Source organism: Mustela erminea, chromosome 18 (genome assembly GCF_009829155.1).
Source record: "Mustela erminea isolate mMusErm1 chromosome 18, mMusErm1.Pri, whole genome shotgun sequence".
In the NCBI taxonomy this organism is placed as follows: Eukaryota; Metazoa; Chordata; class Mammalia; order Carnivora; family Mustelidae; genus Mustela; species Mustela erminea.
The window spans coordinates 24,122,410-24,140,633 of NC_045631.1; the positions used below are offsets into that span (position 1 = coordinate 24,122,410).

An 18,224-nucleotide genomic window follows, 5' to 3' on the forward strand; every position below is an offset into this window, starting at 1 on the left:
TTTCCTCTTCTCACCTCAAGTCCCAAGGCAGATCTGCACATAATCTAGCTCTCCCCACACAGGCCTGTGCCACACAGCTGGGCTGGGTCAACCTCTGAGCCACACCAACTGTACAGCTGTATCCAGAAGCTTCCATCCCTGGGGTTACCTGAAGACTTAACTGAGCACATTGGCTCTCCTCAGATTCCTTTCTACCCACATCTCTAAGGCCCATCTCTACAAGGTCAGTGTCAATGTCTGGTCTCACTTGGTATTTCTTCCTTAGTGCTAAAGCTGGTCCTTTTCGCTACACAGCTCCCATCCTCTTCTAGGCTGTTCCGTGGCAGCTCCCACATACTAGTTGTGAGATCTTGAACAAGTCAGAACACTGCTGAACTTCATTTCCTCATCTGTTGAACAGGAATATCCACATGGCCACCTGGCCCAGGCACCTCCACAAGTAACGCAGTCTCTCAAGAGCCTGGGATCAGCCTGTGGTCCCTCAGCTCTGTTGCAGTCTTGATCTCTGGTGTCCTCCCACCAGATCAGACAGGTATCTCCAGTGAAATTTTATTATAAAATTATAAAGCAGAGCTCTGTAACAAAAAATACACATCTGGGTTTGCTTTAACACCCACGTAAGTCTGAGAGAATCTTAATATAAGCCACTTGAAATAACACATTCACATCTGAAAGATTTCAACAAATTTATACAATATATATTGTGCAAGGACTCCTGCACAGCTTCTGGGTACGAGCTTGGATCCAGCTATTCCAGGGTACTGAGAACCAGTCAGCTCTCCCAAGTCTTAACAAAACGATCACAGCCAAAGCTATGGAATAATTGGAAGAATTAAGATGTTTCATGATAATTAAGACCAAGGATCCATGAGGGGCAAGGGAGAGCACTTGGAGATAAAAATCAAGTTTTCTACCTAGATTAGATAGTAACTGAAATGGGATCTTGAAATTCCCAGCCTTTATTTGGTGTAGTAATGATGAACAACAAATCAGGGTGGTTTGACATCTTTTTTCCTGAATGGAAACCTTCACCAAGATCAAAAGACTTAAAGGCAAGTTCTTTCTCCAGAATGAGCAAATGATAGCAGTTCTAATTCTTACTGAGGTTACTAACCAACCTTCAGGATATTATTTTTAACTTCTGTCTAGGAGGGAATGTGGGAGGTAGGGAGAGGTAAGGCCTCAGCAGTGAAAGCAAGTTTTAAGTAGGGAGAGAGCCAGCTTCTGCCCTGAAGTTATTGCTAGATCGTAACTAAGTTGCATATATATGTGTATATATACACACACACCTGTTACAGTGGAATCAGAAGCAGCTGAATCCTCTGCTAAACTGGCAGGCATTGTAAACGGTAGTAGGTACTGTCCAGCAGAAGAGTGAAAGGTCCTCATTGCAGACCTCTCTCTTGAATCCCCCGATTCCTACAAAGGCTGTCCCAGAATCAGATCATCCGGGACTTGGCGTAATGTCAAGGTAAGTGGCCCAGTGTGCAACTGACAACTGCTTTATGAAATAATTTCATTCTTCCGAAGGGGAATAGTGGTTGGTGGGGGGAGGCCTAAGTATGTCTGTACCAATAAGCAGGTCCCCTTGGAGGTTTCCCACTGTTTCCAAAGTCCTGACTGCTTCCAGTCTGTGAGAACTTGACTGCACAGCAGGGGGAAAGGGTAGCAGGTGGTCTGCTAAGGCCTTCTGGAGCTTAGGGGTTGTGTAGTTCACCCCCCGAATGGCAGCACGCACAGCTCTTCTGATAGCACATGTTCTTGGCCTTGCTGCTCCAGCAAACTTAAGCCCTTTGGCTCTTCCAGTGGTAGACCCACCCTAAGAGGGCTCGAGAATATGCTTCTTCTAGACCTCCCCTCAAATCAGTAGGCTAAGGAAGGAAATGGGAGCGGGGAGTCCCCGCTAACCTAGGGAATCAAGACTTGCAGCTGTCTGCCCCAGGGTTGAATCCAGTCCCATTCAGTATCTTCCAATACCCCTTAGATGTTCAGTTTCAGTCTCCAGGAACTTTGTGAGAAGTGTGGCTAGAGAAGAGCAAGGCTCTTTGCCTTAGTTTCTCTGTCTTAGTGAGACCATGTTTAAAAACCTCCATGGGAGAGGGACTTCATTCCCAGGGGAAAGTGGTTTGCAATTCCTTTGTGTTAGAGAAGTCAAAATTAAGCAGTTTCCACCCAAAACTTTCCCTTTTCTCGTAAACTAAAATCAAGGGTGGCGCACAGGCCCTAAGAGCACCAGAGCTTGATGCCCGTGCCATCTCACACACACAGACTTAAACTTCCCTGAAGATGCTTTGCTGCCTCCCAAGGTTCAGTCAAGAGACTCCTCGCTTCCAATCCCAGCACTTCAGGAAGCAACTCTAAATGACTTTGCAATTTTCCAATAGCATTTGTGTTTCATTTCTCACCAGAGAAAAAGTTTACTGGTCCAGATTTAGTCCTAAGGAGGATCACTATTGGTCTGGTAAGCTAACATCTTTTTGGTCTGAAGAAAAAAATTTTAGGCAATGTAGCAAGAGACTAGCAAAGCTGGTAAAGCACAGAAAGCCAGAGACCAGAAATAAACCCAAATGTGCTGGGGAGGAAGAGAACCATTTCTACCAGGACCTCTGATGGCTGGAACACAGGTGGCTCAGGGATGGCCGGGGTACAGGGGGAAGGGGGAAACTGTTAGGTTTACAGAGGAAGAGAGGAAAATCTGGTCCAAGTTCTGGAAAATCCTCTCTTCATCAATTACCATCATTACCCCAAGATCACTGGAACAGGGACTTGCCCACGCGATCTGTACCAGCTCCCATGGGCCTCGGGGTTCGCCAGCCAAGAGGTGCGCCGCCGAGGTGGGACAGGCATGCCCAGAGGTGACCGCATCTTTGCTTGCAGATTCTCTTGTTAGCCTGCCCCTCTGCAAGCTGGTCATTCTGGAGCCCAGACCCTTCCAGCTCTGTCCCTGTAAGGCACTGAAGAAGCTGGCACCAGCCCTCAGGATCTGAAGACGTGCACGGCTCGGATCACATACTGCCGACAGATGGGACACTCATTCATGCGCTTGCCGCACTTGGTGCAGGTGACCATGTGACCGCACTCTAGCAAGACACAGTCAATGGGCGAGTCCATGCAGATCCTGCACAGGTTCTCCTCCACGCTGGGCGGCACTGCTCCACCTGGCAGGGGCGGGGGGCGGTGGGGAGAGGAGACTGTAAATGCAGGGGGCAGCAGGGAGACAGAGAGAAGGGGCATGCTGAGGGTGTGCTGAGGACACCCCAAATCCACACACTGCCCTCAGCTAGAACTCCAGAAACCAGCCCCACCTCTCCTGGCCGGGCTGCAGATGTGGACAATAAGGTACTTGGAGATCAAATACAACCCAGAAGAGGACAGCTAAATAAGGCAAAGCCCTCAAAGCTTCAAAGAGTTTTCAGACAGTTGCGGCTGTAATATGGTGAGTAAGTGGCACTTAGGGACTCATTATCCCCCGAGGCCGAACATGCTGAAAAGATAAAAACTGGTTCCAAAAAGTGTGATACGATCGGAACTGTAGTGAATGGTTCTTGAAGGATCGCAAGGCTTCTCAGTAAACATATCCCCAGCTGAATACAGCCAAGGATCCTGGGGGCTCCCTGTGCTGTCCCCCAGCCTTCCTCAGGGCTTCCTCTGAGGAGGCTGCCTAGCGGAAGAGCCCAGCAGAGATCACAGCTCCCTCTTCTGTGCTCCCCCCACACCAGCTTCTCAACATGGGATTAAAATGTCTTAACTACTGAGCTCCCCCATGACTCTGCGAGCTCCTTAATTCAACCAATTTGCTTGATTTCTGCACTATATACTTAGCATTTGTTAGATGCTCTGAGGTCAGATCTTCCTCTTTGAATCTCTAAAATGCCCATCATGTGGTATATGTTCTCAAAATGTCTGATAAATGAACATCTCTCAAGGGAGTCCTAACAGCTCACATATGTGGAAATCTGTGCCAGGCAGGGTCCTAAGAGTTTTGCATATTAAACTCTTTTTGAATCCTTGTGAAAACTATGAAGTAGGTACCTTATAGATGAGGCCACTGAGGCCAAGGAGTTAAGTGGCTGGCCCATGGACACACAGCTGCTAAGCAGAGCCAGGATTTGAATCCAGGCAGGCCTTCTAGGCAAGTGGCCTGAGGATAGGGACTATCAAATTAGTATTAACTGCCCAGTGCACAGAATTCTCAATAACTTCTGGCTGGCTTATGTGAGCAAGGAGGTCCAGAATATCTGGCCCACTAAAGTATGATACTTTAGTGCAAACACAGAAGAACCTTCATGTCCAAAAACCTAGCCATCCCTAGCATGTTTTAAATGGTAGCCTGAAGCCCCAGGTGGGGCTCCATGCTCAGTGCAGACTCGGCTTGAGATTCTCTCCCTCTCCCTCTGCCCCTCCCTCTGCCCTGCGTGTACATGCATGTGCGCCCTCGCTCGCTTGCTCTGTCTCGTCTAAAAATAGTAAAATCTTTAAATGGTAGCCTGAACCAGGGAGCCATAAGTAGGGAACTGGTTTCATACCAGTCACCTGTCCCACTCCACAGGGGAATTCTCTGTCCTCTGCTGCTTGGCACTTTCTCCTACTTCCTGGACTCTTCAGAAAGTCAGCACTTAGGGGAGGCTTCAGGATTTATCAGCTGGAAGACTCTGTCCCATTCTGAGCAAAAGACCATTTTGCCAAATAACAAACTTGGAGTCTTCTGAAAGTTTTAAAATGGTTGACAGGCCCCCAACACTACTCTGAGGACATTCTTTCTTGGGGGAAGAGCTCACAACCATACAGCCTTGAGGCTTTCAAAAAGAAATGAGGCCTAGATCCAGCTGGATGCCTGCAGTGCGTCCTGGGGTCCCTGAAGCTCCCGTGGTGGTCTCGAGCACACAGGTGGGGATGTAGCAGCTGAGGTGGTAGATGCGCCTTGTGCCCAGAGAGCACACAAGTGATCCCTTTCCTATTCAGTCCCCAGAGCAGCTCTAGCCACCACCCAGCCCTGTACAAACAAGGCTCAGAGTCCTTCTCAGAATGACAATGGAGTGAAAACCATAGGGGAAGGAGTGCCATAGCAGCAGAGGTACGAAAAATGAACTGAAGGTCACACATGCCACCACTCACTTTGTTAAATATTTTACAAATGCTTGCTCCTGAGCTCTGGCAACCCAAAGACCTGCAAATCAATCTGCCCCTGGGTCTGCTGCCACTCTTCACCCTTCCCAGCAAGGCGAGAATGAGAATTTTTAAAGATGCTGAGAAGCCCTGCTTCCCCATGCATTTCCCCCAGTTCTCTCTGTGGATGCCAGTATGCTCAGAATTCTTAGACTGCTAAGAGGAAGCAGGGTTGGCAGAAGGGAAAGACACAAGAGCTCAGAGCCTGAGCACAGTCCCAAGCAGAAGCAACTACGTACCGTTTTGGTCTTCAGCACCACACACTGAAAAAGGAAAGAGAAAGAAGAGGTAAGGAAAGTCTCCAACCAGCCTAACTTTTACAGTCGGACTGCTTCCCTGCTTGGGAACCAGGCTGGCCAAGAGCCCGGCCGGATGCCTGCCCTCGTCTCCCGTGCTGAGTGCTCACACACAGCCTGTGCTGATATTTCGGGTCTGCTCTTAGAAAAAGGGACTCCACCGGCTCACATGAACAACACTGCCAAGTGGGCAGTACCGTATGGGCATGGTACCCTTCTCTGTCACTTGAAGCCCATATTAAAGGCAACAAGAAAGGAACTGTCTGTTCCAGTCAGCCAAGAAGTCGGGATGAAGTTCCCAGGTGGGGCCATGTCCTGTTCCCTAGGACCTCATAACTCTGGAGATCCTGGGGACAACCCAAAGGGAAAAGTGAGTCTGTGGCTAGAGGACTGGTAAGACATCGTCAACTCTGATGAACCAGTGGAATAGGAGAGCCTGAAATCGTACTTCAACCATTAAAGTTAAACACACCCCTCTTCTGTAGAACTTCTCTGCCTTTACTATCTACCATAGAGACCTAGTTTTTCCCCCAAACTTATTTAACCACAAACCCAGACATCTTACTGGGCATCGCCAGAAAATGACACCGTGTCGAATGCTTTGGGAAACGACCATAGGGAAAGCCCAGGCTCAGGCAGCATATCTGTATTTCCCTTGTACCATGGGTTCACTTCCTCGTCTCCCAGCTGTTGAGAACAGCATTGCTGTGGTGCTAGCGGTTATGGCGGGATGGCACGAGGTAGGAAAGGCTATGGATTCAGTCCAGGAAATCTTCAGTGCAAACCCGGGCTCTACAATAAAAGGGTAATGCTAGGGGCACCTGGGTGGCTCAGTTAGTTAAGCGTCCACTCTTGGTTTCAGCTCAGGCCATGAGCCCTGTGTTGGGCTCCACATTCAGCAAGGAGTCTGCTCAAGATCTTTTCCCTCTGCCCCTCCCCCTACTTATGCTCGTATTCTCTCTCTCCCTCAAATCTTAAAAAAAAAAAAAAAAAAAAAAAAATGCTAATAATGCCTATTTCACAGGCAGCTCTGAGGACTGAATAAATATTTACGGAGCTTAGCCCGGTCCCAGCATTCAACTTCAAACGGCAGCTATTATTAGCCGGTGCCAGGGTGGAAGGTGACTGCTTGCTCGGCCAAAAGCACAGAAACCTAGTCAGGGCGATGCTGCCATGCTACAGAGCGACAGCAAGCACCGCCTGGGCAGCGCCTCACCCAGGTGCTGGAGCCCCTTCTGGTCCTTGTACAGCCTCGTCACCCTCTCCATCAGCTCCCACTTCTCGCAGCAGCCCTTGTAGTTGACGAAGTTGCGCGCCAGGATCTCTTTCAGCTGCCGCACAGTCAGACCTTCGATGTCCTCCAGGTCGGTCAGGTCAGACAGGGAGGCCCTCCGGCCCGGGACGAAGCTGTCCTCTGAGTCGACAGACTGCAATGGCAACGGTGGGATTTGTGGGCTCAGCTTCCCCGTCCCAAGCTCTCTCTCCGAGGACCCCAGAGCATTCCCCAGGCCATGCCCGAGGCGACTGACCTCAAGAAGAGCAGGAGTAGAGGCAGGAAGAAACCCGGCGCGGCGCTCTGCAGAGCTGAAGAGACCACAGTCTCTTCCTGACCCGTGGGCCTGGGCTCGAGCACAGCCAGCCCCCAACCAACCGATCGGTGTGACGAGTAGAAGGGGTACCAGTGTGAGTCCCATGGCCCTGATTTTGACTCCTCCTCGGACTGATGCTAAACACTATGGAGTGAGTTGCTCATCTCCCTCAGCCTATCCACACATCCATACAGGAGACCTGGCAGTACTGCTGCACTAGGTCCCGTAAGGACTGAATGTAGCCGCGCAAGAAGCCAGCGAGCACGGTGCTGGCCTCTCCTCTCCTTTCTGGACAGACTTCTGCTTCCCTGTGGGAGAGGCAGACTTCCCTGGTGAGCGCTCCTCTGTACGCACCCTCGACCATGGCTTCGCCGCCCCGCTGGCGGCAGCATCTGACTGCCCTACCGTGGCTAAGGCCCAACTCCCACTCAGCCTTCCTCCTGATTTTCTGACCTCTTTCCCCTGACGAATGGCTACTGTGTGCTAGCAGCAGGACAAGATTTGCACAGCAGCACCAGGAGCTTGCCCTGTGGCAGCTTACAGCAAGTCAAGACCCTAGAAACTAAGGGGCCATGAGGCTCCCTGGTCTCCACTATGAGCTCACCACTCTGCCCTAATGATTGACAGCTTCAGAGGTTAATGTGGAAAGCTAACACTAAGCCCCACCCCTGAAAGCAGAACTGAATGTAGGACTGTCACCACACACTGATTCTTCACCACCTCTGAGTCTGCTGCAAGGGGCCTATTCACAGCCTAATACCAGCAGAGAAAGAGCAAACGCAAAGGCGCAGACCGGAGCAGAGGCCCCACCTGGGTCTCCTCCTCAGCAGGTGCTCTGGCTGTGCTCTCCAGGTAGACAGGTTCCTCTTGGTCCTGAGACACGTGGCCATTGGCCTGTGGGAAGAGAAAGGTGCCATCACATGCACAGAGATGCCCCAGAGATTCACACAGTGTGGGCCTCTGCCCAGCTCATTCCACATCCAAACATGTTCCCATCTCCCCAGGCATCTGGTGTCTCAAACAACAGCATTACAGAAGCCTGCTCCTTAATACTGACTTTGTTGGGCAGAGACACAACACAAACATTTCAACTCTAAAACAAGAAGGTCGCTAACTGTGCTCCCCACCAGAACGGCATGAGCAGCCAGTCACGGTCTGTGTGTTCTCAGCTCGAGCAGTCGGGAGCGAGAGGAAGAGCACAGATGCATGCCACTGCGGGACTGCTCTCAAACTGCCATCCGGGTTCTCCTGGACAGGGAGCCCAGACCGCCCTCCCTGTAACTCCCACCCACCGTCCTGGGCTCTGCCCCTATCAGTAATGTCCACTATTTTCTTAGAGTGTCCATACCATGTCTTCCTGCCTCCACGCTACCTCTCCCTGGCTTCCCTGAGACAGTTCTCAGACCCTCACCACTCTGCTCCCTCTCCTGCACCCAGTCACTGCTCTCACATTCTAGAAATGGCTCCAATCAGCAGTGCGCACTAAGAACTATCTTGAAATATATATATATTTTAATGCACGTAAGAATCTATTAGCCTAAAACTATAAAGACATAGACATCTTACACTTAAGGAGTTTAGAATTTTACCTTTTCAAAAGGTTTTGCCAAATAGTAGTTCAAACTGTGAGCCTCCTCATCCCATTACCATTTAAGCCACAAACCTCTTCACTAGACCCTTTTCATCTCTTCTTTACCCTCCAGGTAAAGGGTCTGGTGTGAGCCCGCAGCAAAGACGTGTCTGAGCTCACAGTCCTTTTCTCTAGACTCTCGGAACACCAATAAGGGAAGAGTACAGGAAACCAGTCATCTGTGGCCCCAACCACTCAGCCCATATTAGGATGCCTAACACAGAGCTGGTCAAGAAGAGGCAAATAATGACAAAGGAAATGACAGCAGAAATCCCCACCATCATCCACAATGCCAAGTGGTAAGAAGGGCACATAGAGCATACATGTATGCGGGTGCATCCAAAAGTGTCCTCGTCAACTCCTCTAGTTTCCCTTTAGCTTTAGCGAGACGACGCACCCACCAGTACCCCAGGTGTCGCCCTGGAGTTACCATGTCTCTGCGAGTCTAACCTGTTCCTAAGTAGACGGCTTCTGTAAGTCCTTTTCTTCCCAAGAAGGGGAAACCGGATCTCCCACTACAAAGCATACTCTTGTCTCTTCAGTTGGCCCACTGGCCAAATTAAAATCCTTCAAATTGTATCTGCCCCAAATTTTGCTTATTCCACCCGCCTCCTTCCCTAGCAACCACTGCCAGGACACCAGGGGTCAGGGAAAGAAATCTGGGGGAGCAGGCGCCCCGGGCTGATGTGCATCCTAGGTGCGGGTAGCCTGCGCAGGCCACTTGACCTCCCCAGGCCTGCTCTCCTGGCTTGACAAATGCAGATCTCACCAGCACGGATGCAAGCGGACACCAAGGCCCTCTGAAAGTACCATGGAAGGACCCGATGAGATCTGGCGCATGCATGGGACCTGTAGGTGCAGTCTGGAATCTCTGGTGAGCAACAGAAGTTTCGAACCCACTGCTTTCATTGAAAAATCCACCGGACGGTTCTTAAGGGAAAAACAATTTCCTCAAGTTACTCCTTGGGCTCCCCAAAAGCAGAGAGGAGTGCTCCACCGCTCTGAGGTGGGGACGCTGCATAGGAGGCAGACAGAGCCAAGGGTCAGGAAGAGTTCACCTGGGGCTGGGAGAGAGCACAGCACAGGTGCCCAGGGAGCTGACAAGTCCCCACAGGTGAAGGACGCATCGCCCTGGCCTTTTATGCCTCCGCGCCCACCAGAGCTGAATCAGGGGCGCAGTCCTGACAAGGGAGGGGTCATAAGCCAGAGGCAGCAGCCAGCCATGGTGTGCAGGGGAGCGGACAACACTAGGTAGGGCAGTGCCAGCTGGAAGGAGCTCACAGCTTTTCAGACCTGCTGCCCTACAGGCCTGCCCTCCTGAGGGCCTGGCAGGAGCCAAAGTGCCCTGGGGCTACTGACCCTGGTTCAGTGCTGAAGGCTCAGAGTTGGCCCAAGGCCACCAAACAGCAACAGACTGGATGTGGAAACCAGATCCTCGAGGTCCGAATGCCCCGGCCACAGCCCAAGCCGTATATGCTGGAGGGTCACCAAGGCACTGAAGTCTGTCTGCAGGATGCCATCAGTCCTCACACACTGCATACGTCTCTCGGTCTCTCTCAAACCCGAAAGCTGGTTTGCGTCTACTGCCCATTTCACGGGGCCCTTCTGATGGCGCCCACCATTCCACGCACCCCATGCGCGGCTCGCAGTTCAGCAAACGGGCTGCTCTTCGCTGACCATTTCTGAGGCCCCTGGGACGATGACCAGGCAATTACCATTCAATGTCATGCCAACCATGACCTAACCCACTCAGCGACCGGCCACAGAAGCCATGCCCCCTGCTCTCCCTTCCCTCCCTCTGTGCCCTGTGTCCGTTACAGAGGACCACAGCAAAGGTAAGCAGGAGGCCAGCCTGAACAGAACAAATCTGGAAACTAGACATGGGTTTTCTCAAAATATTTCTGGAACGGTGAGTTTAAAAAAATGACTAGCTGGGGGGGCGCCTGGGTGGCTCAGTGGGTTAAGCCGCTGCCTTCGGCTCAGGTCATGATCTCAGGGTCCTGGGATCGAGTCCCGCATCGGGCTCTCTGCTCAGCAGGGGGCCTGTTTCCCTTCCTCTCTCTCTGCCTGCCTCTCTGCCTACTTGTGATCTCTCTCTGTCAAATAAATAAATAAAATCTTAAAAAAAAAAAATGACTAGCTGGGATAGGTTCGTATCAAAAACATACAGAAACCACAAAGATACCTGGTACCGTGCATGATCATTTCTGGAAAAAAAAAACAAATAGGCCCAGAAGACATTTCCTGCATCAGGAGGCAAAAGGGCCTCACATAATCAAGACGCTTACCCCACCCCCCGAATGCAGGCAGGGGAGCCAGCTGAGCCGGCACAGCGGCAGGGACGGGCGTACCTGCTGGCTTTCCTGAGCCTGGGCGGGGAACACAGAGGTGGCTTGTGCAGGCGAAGAGGGGAGTCTCGCAGAGGTAGGAGGTACTGTGCTGGCCTGAGGCTGCGTCCGGAAGGCCTGGTGCTCGGGGAAGTCCGGGGACAGGGTGGGGGCGCGAGTCCTGCCCTCCTGAGAGATTACAGGCTGCTGGCCAAGCACCAGGAGCACCAGCTCCTCTTTCTCCCGGCACATTTCGGTAGAGACGTCATGGAGGCTGAGATAGTCCCTCAGGTCCTTCACCTTCATCTTCATGAGCTCCTCCCGCTGAAAGGCCGTGGCTCGGACTCGCTGGCAGAGGAGGCAGAGGCGGGGCCCGTTCCCCACTTGGCTCGAACAGGTCATGCAGAAATTTTTCTTGCAGTCGAGGCAGGTCTGCTGCTTAGACCAAGAGGCAGAGGAAACCATGTCAGACTGAGAACAAGTCAGAGTAGGAGGGGGGCTCAGTGCTGCCGTGCCTGGCAAGACTCCCCCGATCACTCCTGCCGGTACGAAGCTACCTCCTGTATGTCAGGGTGCAGCCTGCCTCGACTTCAGGTTCAGCACTACTATATTCAGTGTTCCACTGAGACTTATTCTTTTCTTGCCGAGTAACAGATGCTATTAATTATGACTACTAGCTTTAGAATCTAAAAAGCCCATATTTTCACTTAGTCTCCCTCCTTTTTTTTAACGTAATTTTTTTTTTTTAGATTTTTTATTTATTTGACAGAGAGATCACAAGTAGGCAGAGAGGCAGGCAGAGAGAGAGAGGAGGAAGCCGGCTCCCCACTGAGCAGAGAGCCCGATGCGGGACTCGATCCCAGGACCCTGAGATAATGACCTGAGCCGAAGGCAGACACTTTAACCCACTGAGCCACCCAGGCACCCCTCCTTCCCTTTTTTTTTACGGTGTCACCTTAGGTGTGTAAGTTATCTGGCCCTCAGTTTCCTCATCTGTAAGATGGGGGTGATGACAGTACCTACCTTAGGAATGCCATACAGTTAAGAGGCCATGCATTTAGCGTATGTGACACATGATTTCTTCAGTAAAGTATTAACTCTTTTCATTATTATTGCTAGGGAATGAGAGCTAATTTGGAGAGCCAGTATTCAAATCCTGAACTATGATTCCTTCTACTTTATTGCTGAGAAAAGAAAGCAAATGTGTGGGACGCCTGGGTGGCTCAGTTGGTTGGGCAGCTGCCTTCGGCTCAGGTCATGATCCCAGCGTCCTGGGATCGAGTCCCACATCGGGCTCCTTGTTCGGCCGGGAGCCTGCTTCTCCCTCTGCCTCTGCTGCCACTCTGTCTGCCTGTGCTCGCTTGCACGTGCTCTCTCTCTCCCTCTCTCTCTCTGGCAAATAAATAAAATCTTTAAAAAAAAAAAAAAAAGCAAATGCGTAAGTACAGTGGTGGTTATTATTAATATTGTTGATTAAATTTATTGAGAGGCTACTCTTTGCTAGAGCTTGTCATTTAACTTTCAAAGCAACCCCACAAAGTATTATTCTATCACTATATCATGTATTAATGTACACCATCACTAATAATTAGTAATGTGCCTCCCTGTTGCACAGACACAGCAAACGCAGCCTAGAGAGATGAAGCATCACACTCAAGGGCGGGCAGGAAACAGCAGAGCTGGGGTTCACACTCAAAGCCTGTCCCTGTGGAATGCCCACAGTCAAGCCCTTTCCAGCAGGCCACATTGCCTGACTCAGCCCCGTCCAAGCCAACGGACAGCAGGACCCAGCCCAAGGTCCCCGCCCAGAATCCCATCCACAGAGGCAGCGCCCAGGCTCCCCACCCCAGGAAGGCCCACTCGGAGTGCTGGGAATCCAGTGGCACATGAGAGCATATCCAAGACAAATACTCAGACACCTAAGGCGGGGGGACTGGAAGAAAAGAAGGGAGCCTCTGGACACGACCAGGGAGCTCTCGTTTGTGCAAGCAGTGTCTTAGCCGCACAACAAGAGCACGCAGGAGGCAGGCTGTACCTCAACAGCAGACACCACATCACACGAAAGCTAGCTCAACTCACAGGAAGCAAATCCTCAGCCCCTCGTGCCCCAGGCTGAGCCAGCACAGTGACATGGGACTGAGCTCTGCTCTGGCCAAGAGCAGGCCGCACTCCCACAGCAGAGGTGATTCCTGGGCACACTGGGATGGTCCCAGGAGCACACCCACTCGTCCGTTAAAGAAATGATCTTTTCAGGGGCGCCTGGGTGGCTCAGTGGGTTAAGCTGCTGCCTTCGGCTCAGGTCATGATCTCAGGGTCCTGAGATCGAGTCCCGCATCGGGCTCTCTGCTCAGCAGGGAGCCTGCTTCCCTCTCTCTCTCTCTCTCTTTGCCTGCCTCTCTGCCTACTTGTGATCTCTTTCTGTCAAATAAATAAATAAATAAATCTTTAGAAATTAATAAATAAATAAATGAACTTTTCAGCCTCCAGTGACTTGAGCGTTAACCTATTTCTCCCCCTCCCTTCTAAATATAGAAAGCTGAATGCAAACTAACAAGAATGCCAGCGAGACTGAGGTTCTCAGGGTTGCGATCAGACTTGCGTGTGGGCTAGAGAAGTCCGCACAGCTGAGGCAGCGGTGCCTGGTTCTGCACAAGCTTCCTGCACATCGGAGGGAAACGGCAGAAGGTTCACCACCCAGGTCTGACTACGAATACTTTTTTTTTTTTTGAATATTTTATTTATTTATTTGGCAGAGACAGAGATCACAAATAGGCAGAGAAGCAGGCAGAGAGAGAGAGAAGGGGGGGGAAGGAGGATCCCCACTGAGCAGAGAGCCCAATACAGGGCTCGATCCCAGGACCCTGAGATCATGACCTGAGCCGAAGGCAGAGACTTAACCCCTGAGCCACCCAGGCGCCCCTCTGATTACGAATACTTAACGGCATTTCGAGAGGACATGTATCAAGCTCCCTCACTCTCTACAGTTACAACCAGATCATAAAATGGTCAGGGGCCGACTTAAAAGGACGCATGGGGCCCGAGCCTCATAGCGGTTCCGGGACCTGGAGCCACTCGGGTGGAAAATGGATGTTTTGGGGTCTTGGGGGTTCATTTCTATCTAAAGCTTTTCTATTGGGAAAGGAAGTGTGTTCAGGATGGCAAAGTGCACTGAAGAGGCTTCAGTGTCAGATGCTGTAGGGCCTGACCTGGAAAAGGACTTAAGTCTATGCAGTCTGACAATACCTAGCCTGACACAATGAGAAAGCCCTGAGTTGGTGAGGGATGCCACAGATTCCGTTTGGAGGCATCTTTGAGCTTGCCAAGTAGACACCATGAGCAAAAAGCTCACCCTCCTGAGTTGAAAATATTTATGAGCAAGAAATTATCATTGAAATGAAATGGTGGCAGACATGTCCAAGGAATATTGTGGGGCTTCGATCCGTTTATGAATCTTGTGATAGACGAATGTGTGGAGATGGCAACAATAGTGGAATGGTGGTAGTATGAGGAAACAGTATGATCTCGTTAGAAGCCGTGGAACGAGCATAAACAATGGCTGTGTTCATCAGAAGAATCAACTGCTTCCACATGTCTCCCCTCTCCATAGTACCTGTCTCACTACAATATAAAATTCAGGTCGTGTGCATTCTCATACTGAATTTTTTTGTTAAATAAACTTTCATAATAGTAAAAAAAAAAAAAAAAAAAGTCTGCGTTGCTCAATCAGCCAGATCTGAACAACTCTCTAGTCTTCCTTCAAACATGGACAGCTCACTGGAGGCAGGACCAGAACAGAGAGGCGGCAACCCAGCTTCTCAGCATCTCCAGCTCACCCCAGCTCACCGGGGCCTCTGGAGTCAGCAGGCATCTGCACCACGCCCTCAAGGACTAGGACTGCGCTCCAGGCTGAAATCCCAGTCTGCAGAGGCAGGACAGGACAAAGGAGAAGCCAGCTGTCAACACATGTGGGCAGAATGAGCGAAGGAAAGGCGTCTGTCTAAACTGGAGCAAACTGTGCACACGACTGAGGAAGCTGGTGGCCTGAAAGATGCACTGGCAAAGCTGACAGGCCTGCAAACGCACCAAGAGGACAGACAACCCTCCAGCAGCAAACACTTGCACCTCCTTCAGGGATGGCCCTGGGCAGGCTCTCCTTTGCTCCCCTGCCCTTCCCTCATTCCTACCCCCGCCCCACACAAACTCCCCAGGGCAGGCCAGCCTCCCTCTAGGCCAGCCTTCCTGCAGCCCAGGGAGGAGAGGGCCAGCGTGAGGAGCAGCAGTTAGGATTCGTTGCTGGCCAGCCCCTTTTGAGCTAAGGGAACTCCTGCAAAACAGAGCAACCTCCAATTTCTCACTGGTCACGTCGGATGGCCAACCCACCTCCCAGGACCCCTGAAAGTATTATGGGACACGATGTGTCTAAATTCTTGGCATAAGGTGGGCACTCACCAAAAAAGGTAACACGGTCACCTTTGACTCCTTTTCCCCCTTTGTCTCCCGAGCTTTTGCCAATGCAGCTCCTTCTCCCTCCCCGCTCTTCTTTCCCCTTCCTCTTTCTTTCCCCTGGGGGGGCGTGTTTCAAGACCCCTCCCATGTTTCTCAGCACCACCTCCTCCTCTCCCTCCACCAACTGGTCCAACTAAAGAGGCTGGACACCCTGCCCTCCTCCAAAACTGTCAGGGAACTGCAGGGGGTGTGGGGGGAGTCTTACCAATACAGATGGGGTATTTGGCTTAATCCCAGTTGGTCATTCCCCTCTAAGACTAAAAATGCTAGGAAGGCAGCAGGTACCTCCTTCTGTTCTCTCCAGACAGTCCTTAATGTTATCTGTGATTTGTACTCAATGAGCACTCAGAAAATAATGACCACAATGGAGAAAGGACAGTGGGTTCCGTGTAATCATTTCCATTCAACCACTTCCAGAAAACATGTTAAAAGCCTGCAGTTGTTATTTGCCAAACCCCAAAAATAAGAATTGCTGATTGACTTCAGCATGAAATTACAAAGGAAAAATTCTCATAGGGAAAAACATCCTTCATATTCACAAAATTCATTGTGAAATAAGCAAAATTAATTCGTATTTCCGTGTCAAGAAACTATCATGCCAATAACCATCTTTTACCATTCAAATTAGAACTTTTCTTTTCTTCCCACACCCCAAAAGCTCTTTTTGCTACAGAAGTTTTCTCCTTATCTCTTTTGTTCCTTTGTTCAAAATCTTTCTCAAGCTTCCTCATGGTCTGATGACTACAGGCTCCCTACCACAGCAGTCCTGGCCTCCGCCACCTGATCCCACCTTGTTCTGTCCCAACTCTCCCGGGGATCCTGCCCTTGGCCAAGCAGGCAATTCACAGTTCCCGAGTACACCTTGCATTTGCCCCACATCTGGTGTCTTCACTTCAGCCACTGCTTTACAGATCAAAAAAGGTTCCTTCTTCCAGCTAGAGTTACCTAAAGCCAGCTATGTCTGATTCCCCAGCATTTAATTTACGTAGCTGCTATTAGATCTTTGTAAATGTGGGCCTCCTTACCCACAACCAGGGAGCTCCTGGAGGGAAAGGCTTATCCAGCTCCGTCCACAAAGCTGTGTAATTGTCTAGCTGCTAGCACATCGCTGGTGCTATGAAATCGGGCCTGCACTGAAATCTTCAGCATGGAATTATCAACCACAATGTCATGAAAATAGAAACACTCCAGCTTACTTCCTCTTTTGCAAATTGTTCTCAACTCAACTGCCCATTCCTTCCTTCCTTCCTTCCTTCCTTTACTTATTTTTATTTAAATGGGGGGAGGGGGAGAGGGAAGCTCAAGCAGGCTCTGTACCCAGCATGGAGCCCACCTTGGGTCCACCGAAATACCCTGAGATCATGACCAGAGCCAAAATGGAGAGTCAGACACTTAAACTGAGCCACCCAGGTGCCCCATCGTTTACCTATAAAACTGTATTATCTACTATGTGTCAGTCACTGCTCTTCTAGACACTGGGGAGAAAGTTGTGAACAGAATCAACAAAACCCCTGTTCTCTGTACCATCTAAAAAGATAGGCAGTCTGCAAACATTTATGTCAGGTGGTAAAAGGCACTCTACAGAAAAACAGAGCATCTCTCCACATTTACCCACCCCCCACTCTCTTCTCTGGGGGCAGTTTCCTTGCTCATTCATTCTTTCTCCTGGCTGAGAAATGTCAAGAACTCCCTTGGTTCTCTCAACATACTTTTCTTCCTTCCTTCCTTCCTTCCTTCCTTCCTTCCTTCCTTCCTCTCTTTCTTTCCTTCCTTCCTTGTGATAGAGAGGCACAAGCGGGGGAGCAGCAGGCAGAGAGGGGGAAGCAGGCTCCCCACTGAGCAGAGAGCCGAATGTGGGGCTCGATCCCAGGACCCTGAGTTTATGACCTGAGCCGAAGACAGACACTGAACCGACTGAGCCACCCAGGCGCCCCAACAGGCTTTTGAACATGCTCAGCATGCCGGCCTGAGTGTGATCACCATCACTGTCCTCTTCACTCCACAGAGTTCCCCACTCCACACAGTATAAATGATATTTTTTAAAAAAGGTTCAAACCTACAGCAAATTCACGCTGCCTCATTTAAACAAAGGCCTTTCCTATTCCTTTCATGCCAGGTAGTTTGCCACTTCTTCCAGCCATTGTTCCTACCATTTCTCAGTGTAAAACAATGAAAACAGCAAGATCTTTGACTACCCGACAGACTCCAGATGCACCTGAGGAGTCCTTGAAACGACTACCTTAAGTAAGAGAACAATTTCTTCATCTATAAAACAGGAAAAAATAATAGTTTATATTTCACTAAGGGTTCAAAGGGAGGAGACATCTGAAATGCCAAGCTCTGTGCCGGGCATGTGTAAGTAGCCCCCAGGCCTCTTCCATCTCCTCTCAGATCTCAAAGCCACCCCCCCATCTTCATCCCTGAGAAGACTGAGGCCATGAGGTACCGAGCTCCCACTAGTCCCTGCTTTGGCCTCCATCTATGGACTCAAACTTCCAGTCTCAGTGTTACAGGAGTGGCACGGCAGCCGGCCGAACCACAGCCCCCTGCCACCCGCAGTGGCCTCTCTGGTTGTGTCCTCATGGTGACCGGGGCAGCCAAGCACCTAGTGACAAAGCCCAGCTACGTGCCCACCCCCACTGCACTACAGCGAGGTGCGAGCAAAATGCCCATCCTCCTCCACCTTGTGGGTACAAGAGGGCGGGTGGTG

At 50.6% G+C, this 18,224-nt stretch overlaps 1 protein-coding gene and 1 pseudogene across 6 annotated transcripts in view; one reads left to right on the forward strand and one right to left on the reverse strand.

The window, feature by feature from the left end:
* Positions 1-535: 535 nt before the first annotated feature.
* The window catches only part of RFFL (ring finger and FYVE like domain containing E3 ubiquitin protein ligase), a 66,333-nt gene continuing 48,644 nt past the window's right edge, over positions 536-18,224 (reverse strand). For 5 of the 6 annotated variants that reach the window (XM_032322755.1, XM_032322757.1, XM_032322758.1 and 2 more), the window contains 5 exons: positions 11,033-11,443; positions 7,862-7,945; positions 6,679-6,889; positions 5,406-5,429; positions 536-3,158 (listed from right to left, as the gene is read on the reverse strand). In XM_032322755.1, the coding sequence (XP_032178646.1) occupies positions 2,977-3,158; positions 5,406-5,429; positions 6,679-6,889; positions 7,862-7,945; positions 11,033-11,443 (912 nt within the window). In that variant the 3' untranslated portion in view covers positions 536-2,976. The remainder of the gene's footprint in view (positions 3,159-5,405; positions 5,430-6,678; positions 6,890-7,861; positions 7,946-11,032; positions 11,444-18,224) is intronic. The other variant, XM_032322759.1, reaches the window with a different exon arrangement.
* On the forward strand, positions 14,295-14,557 carry LOC116577864 (annotated as a pseudogene).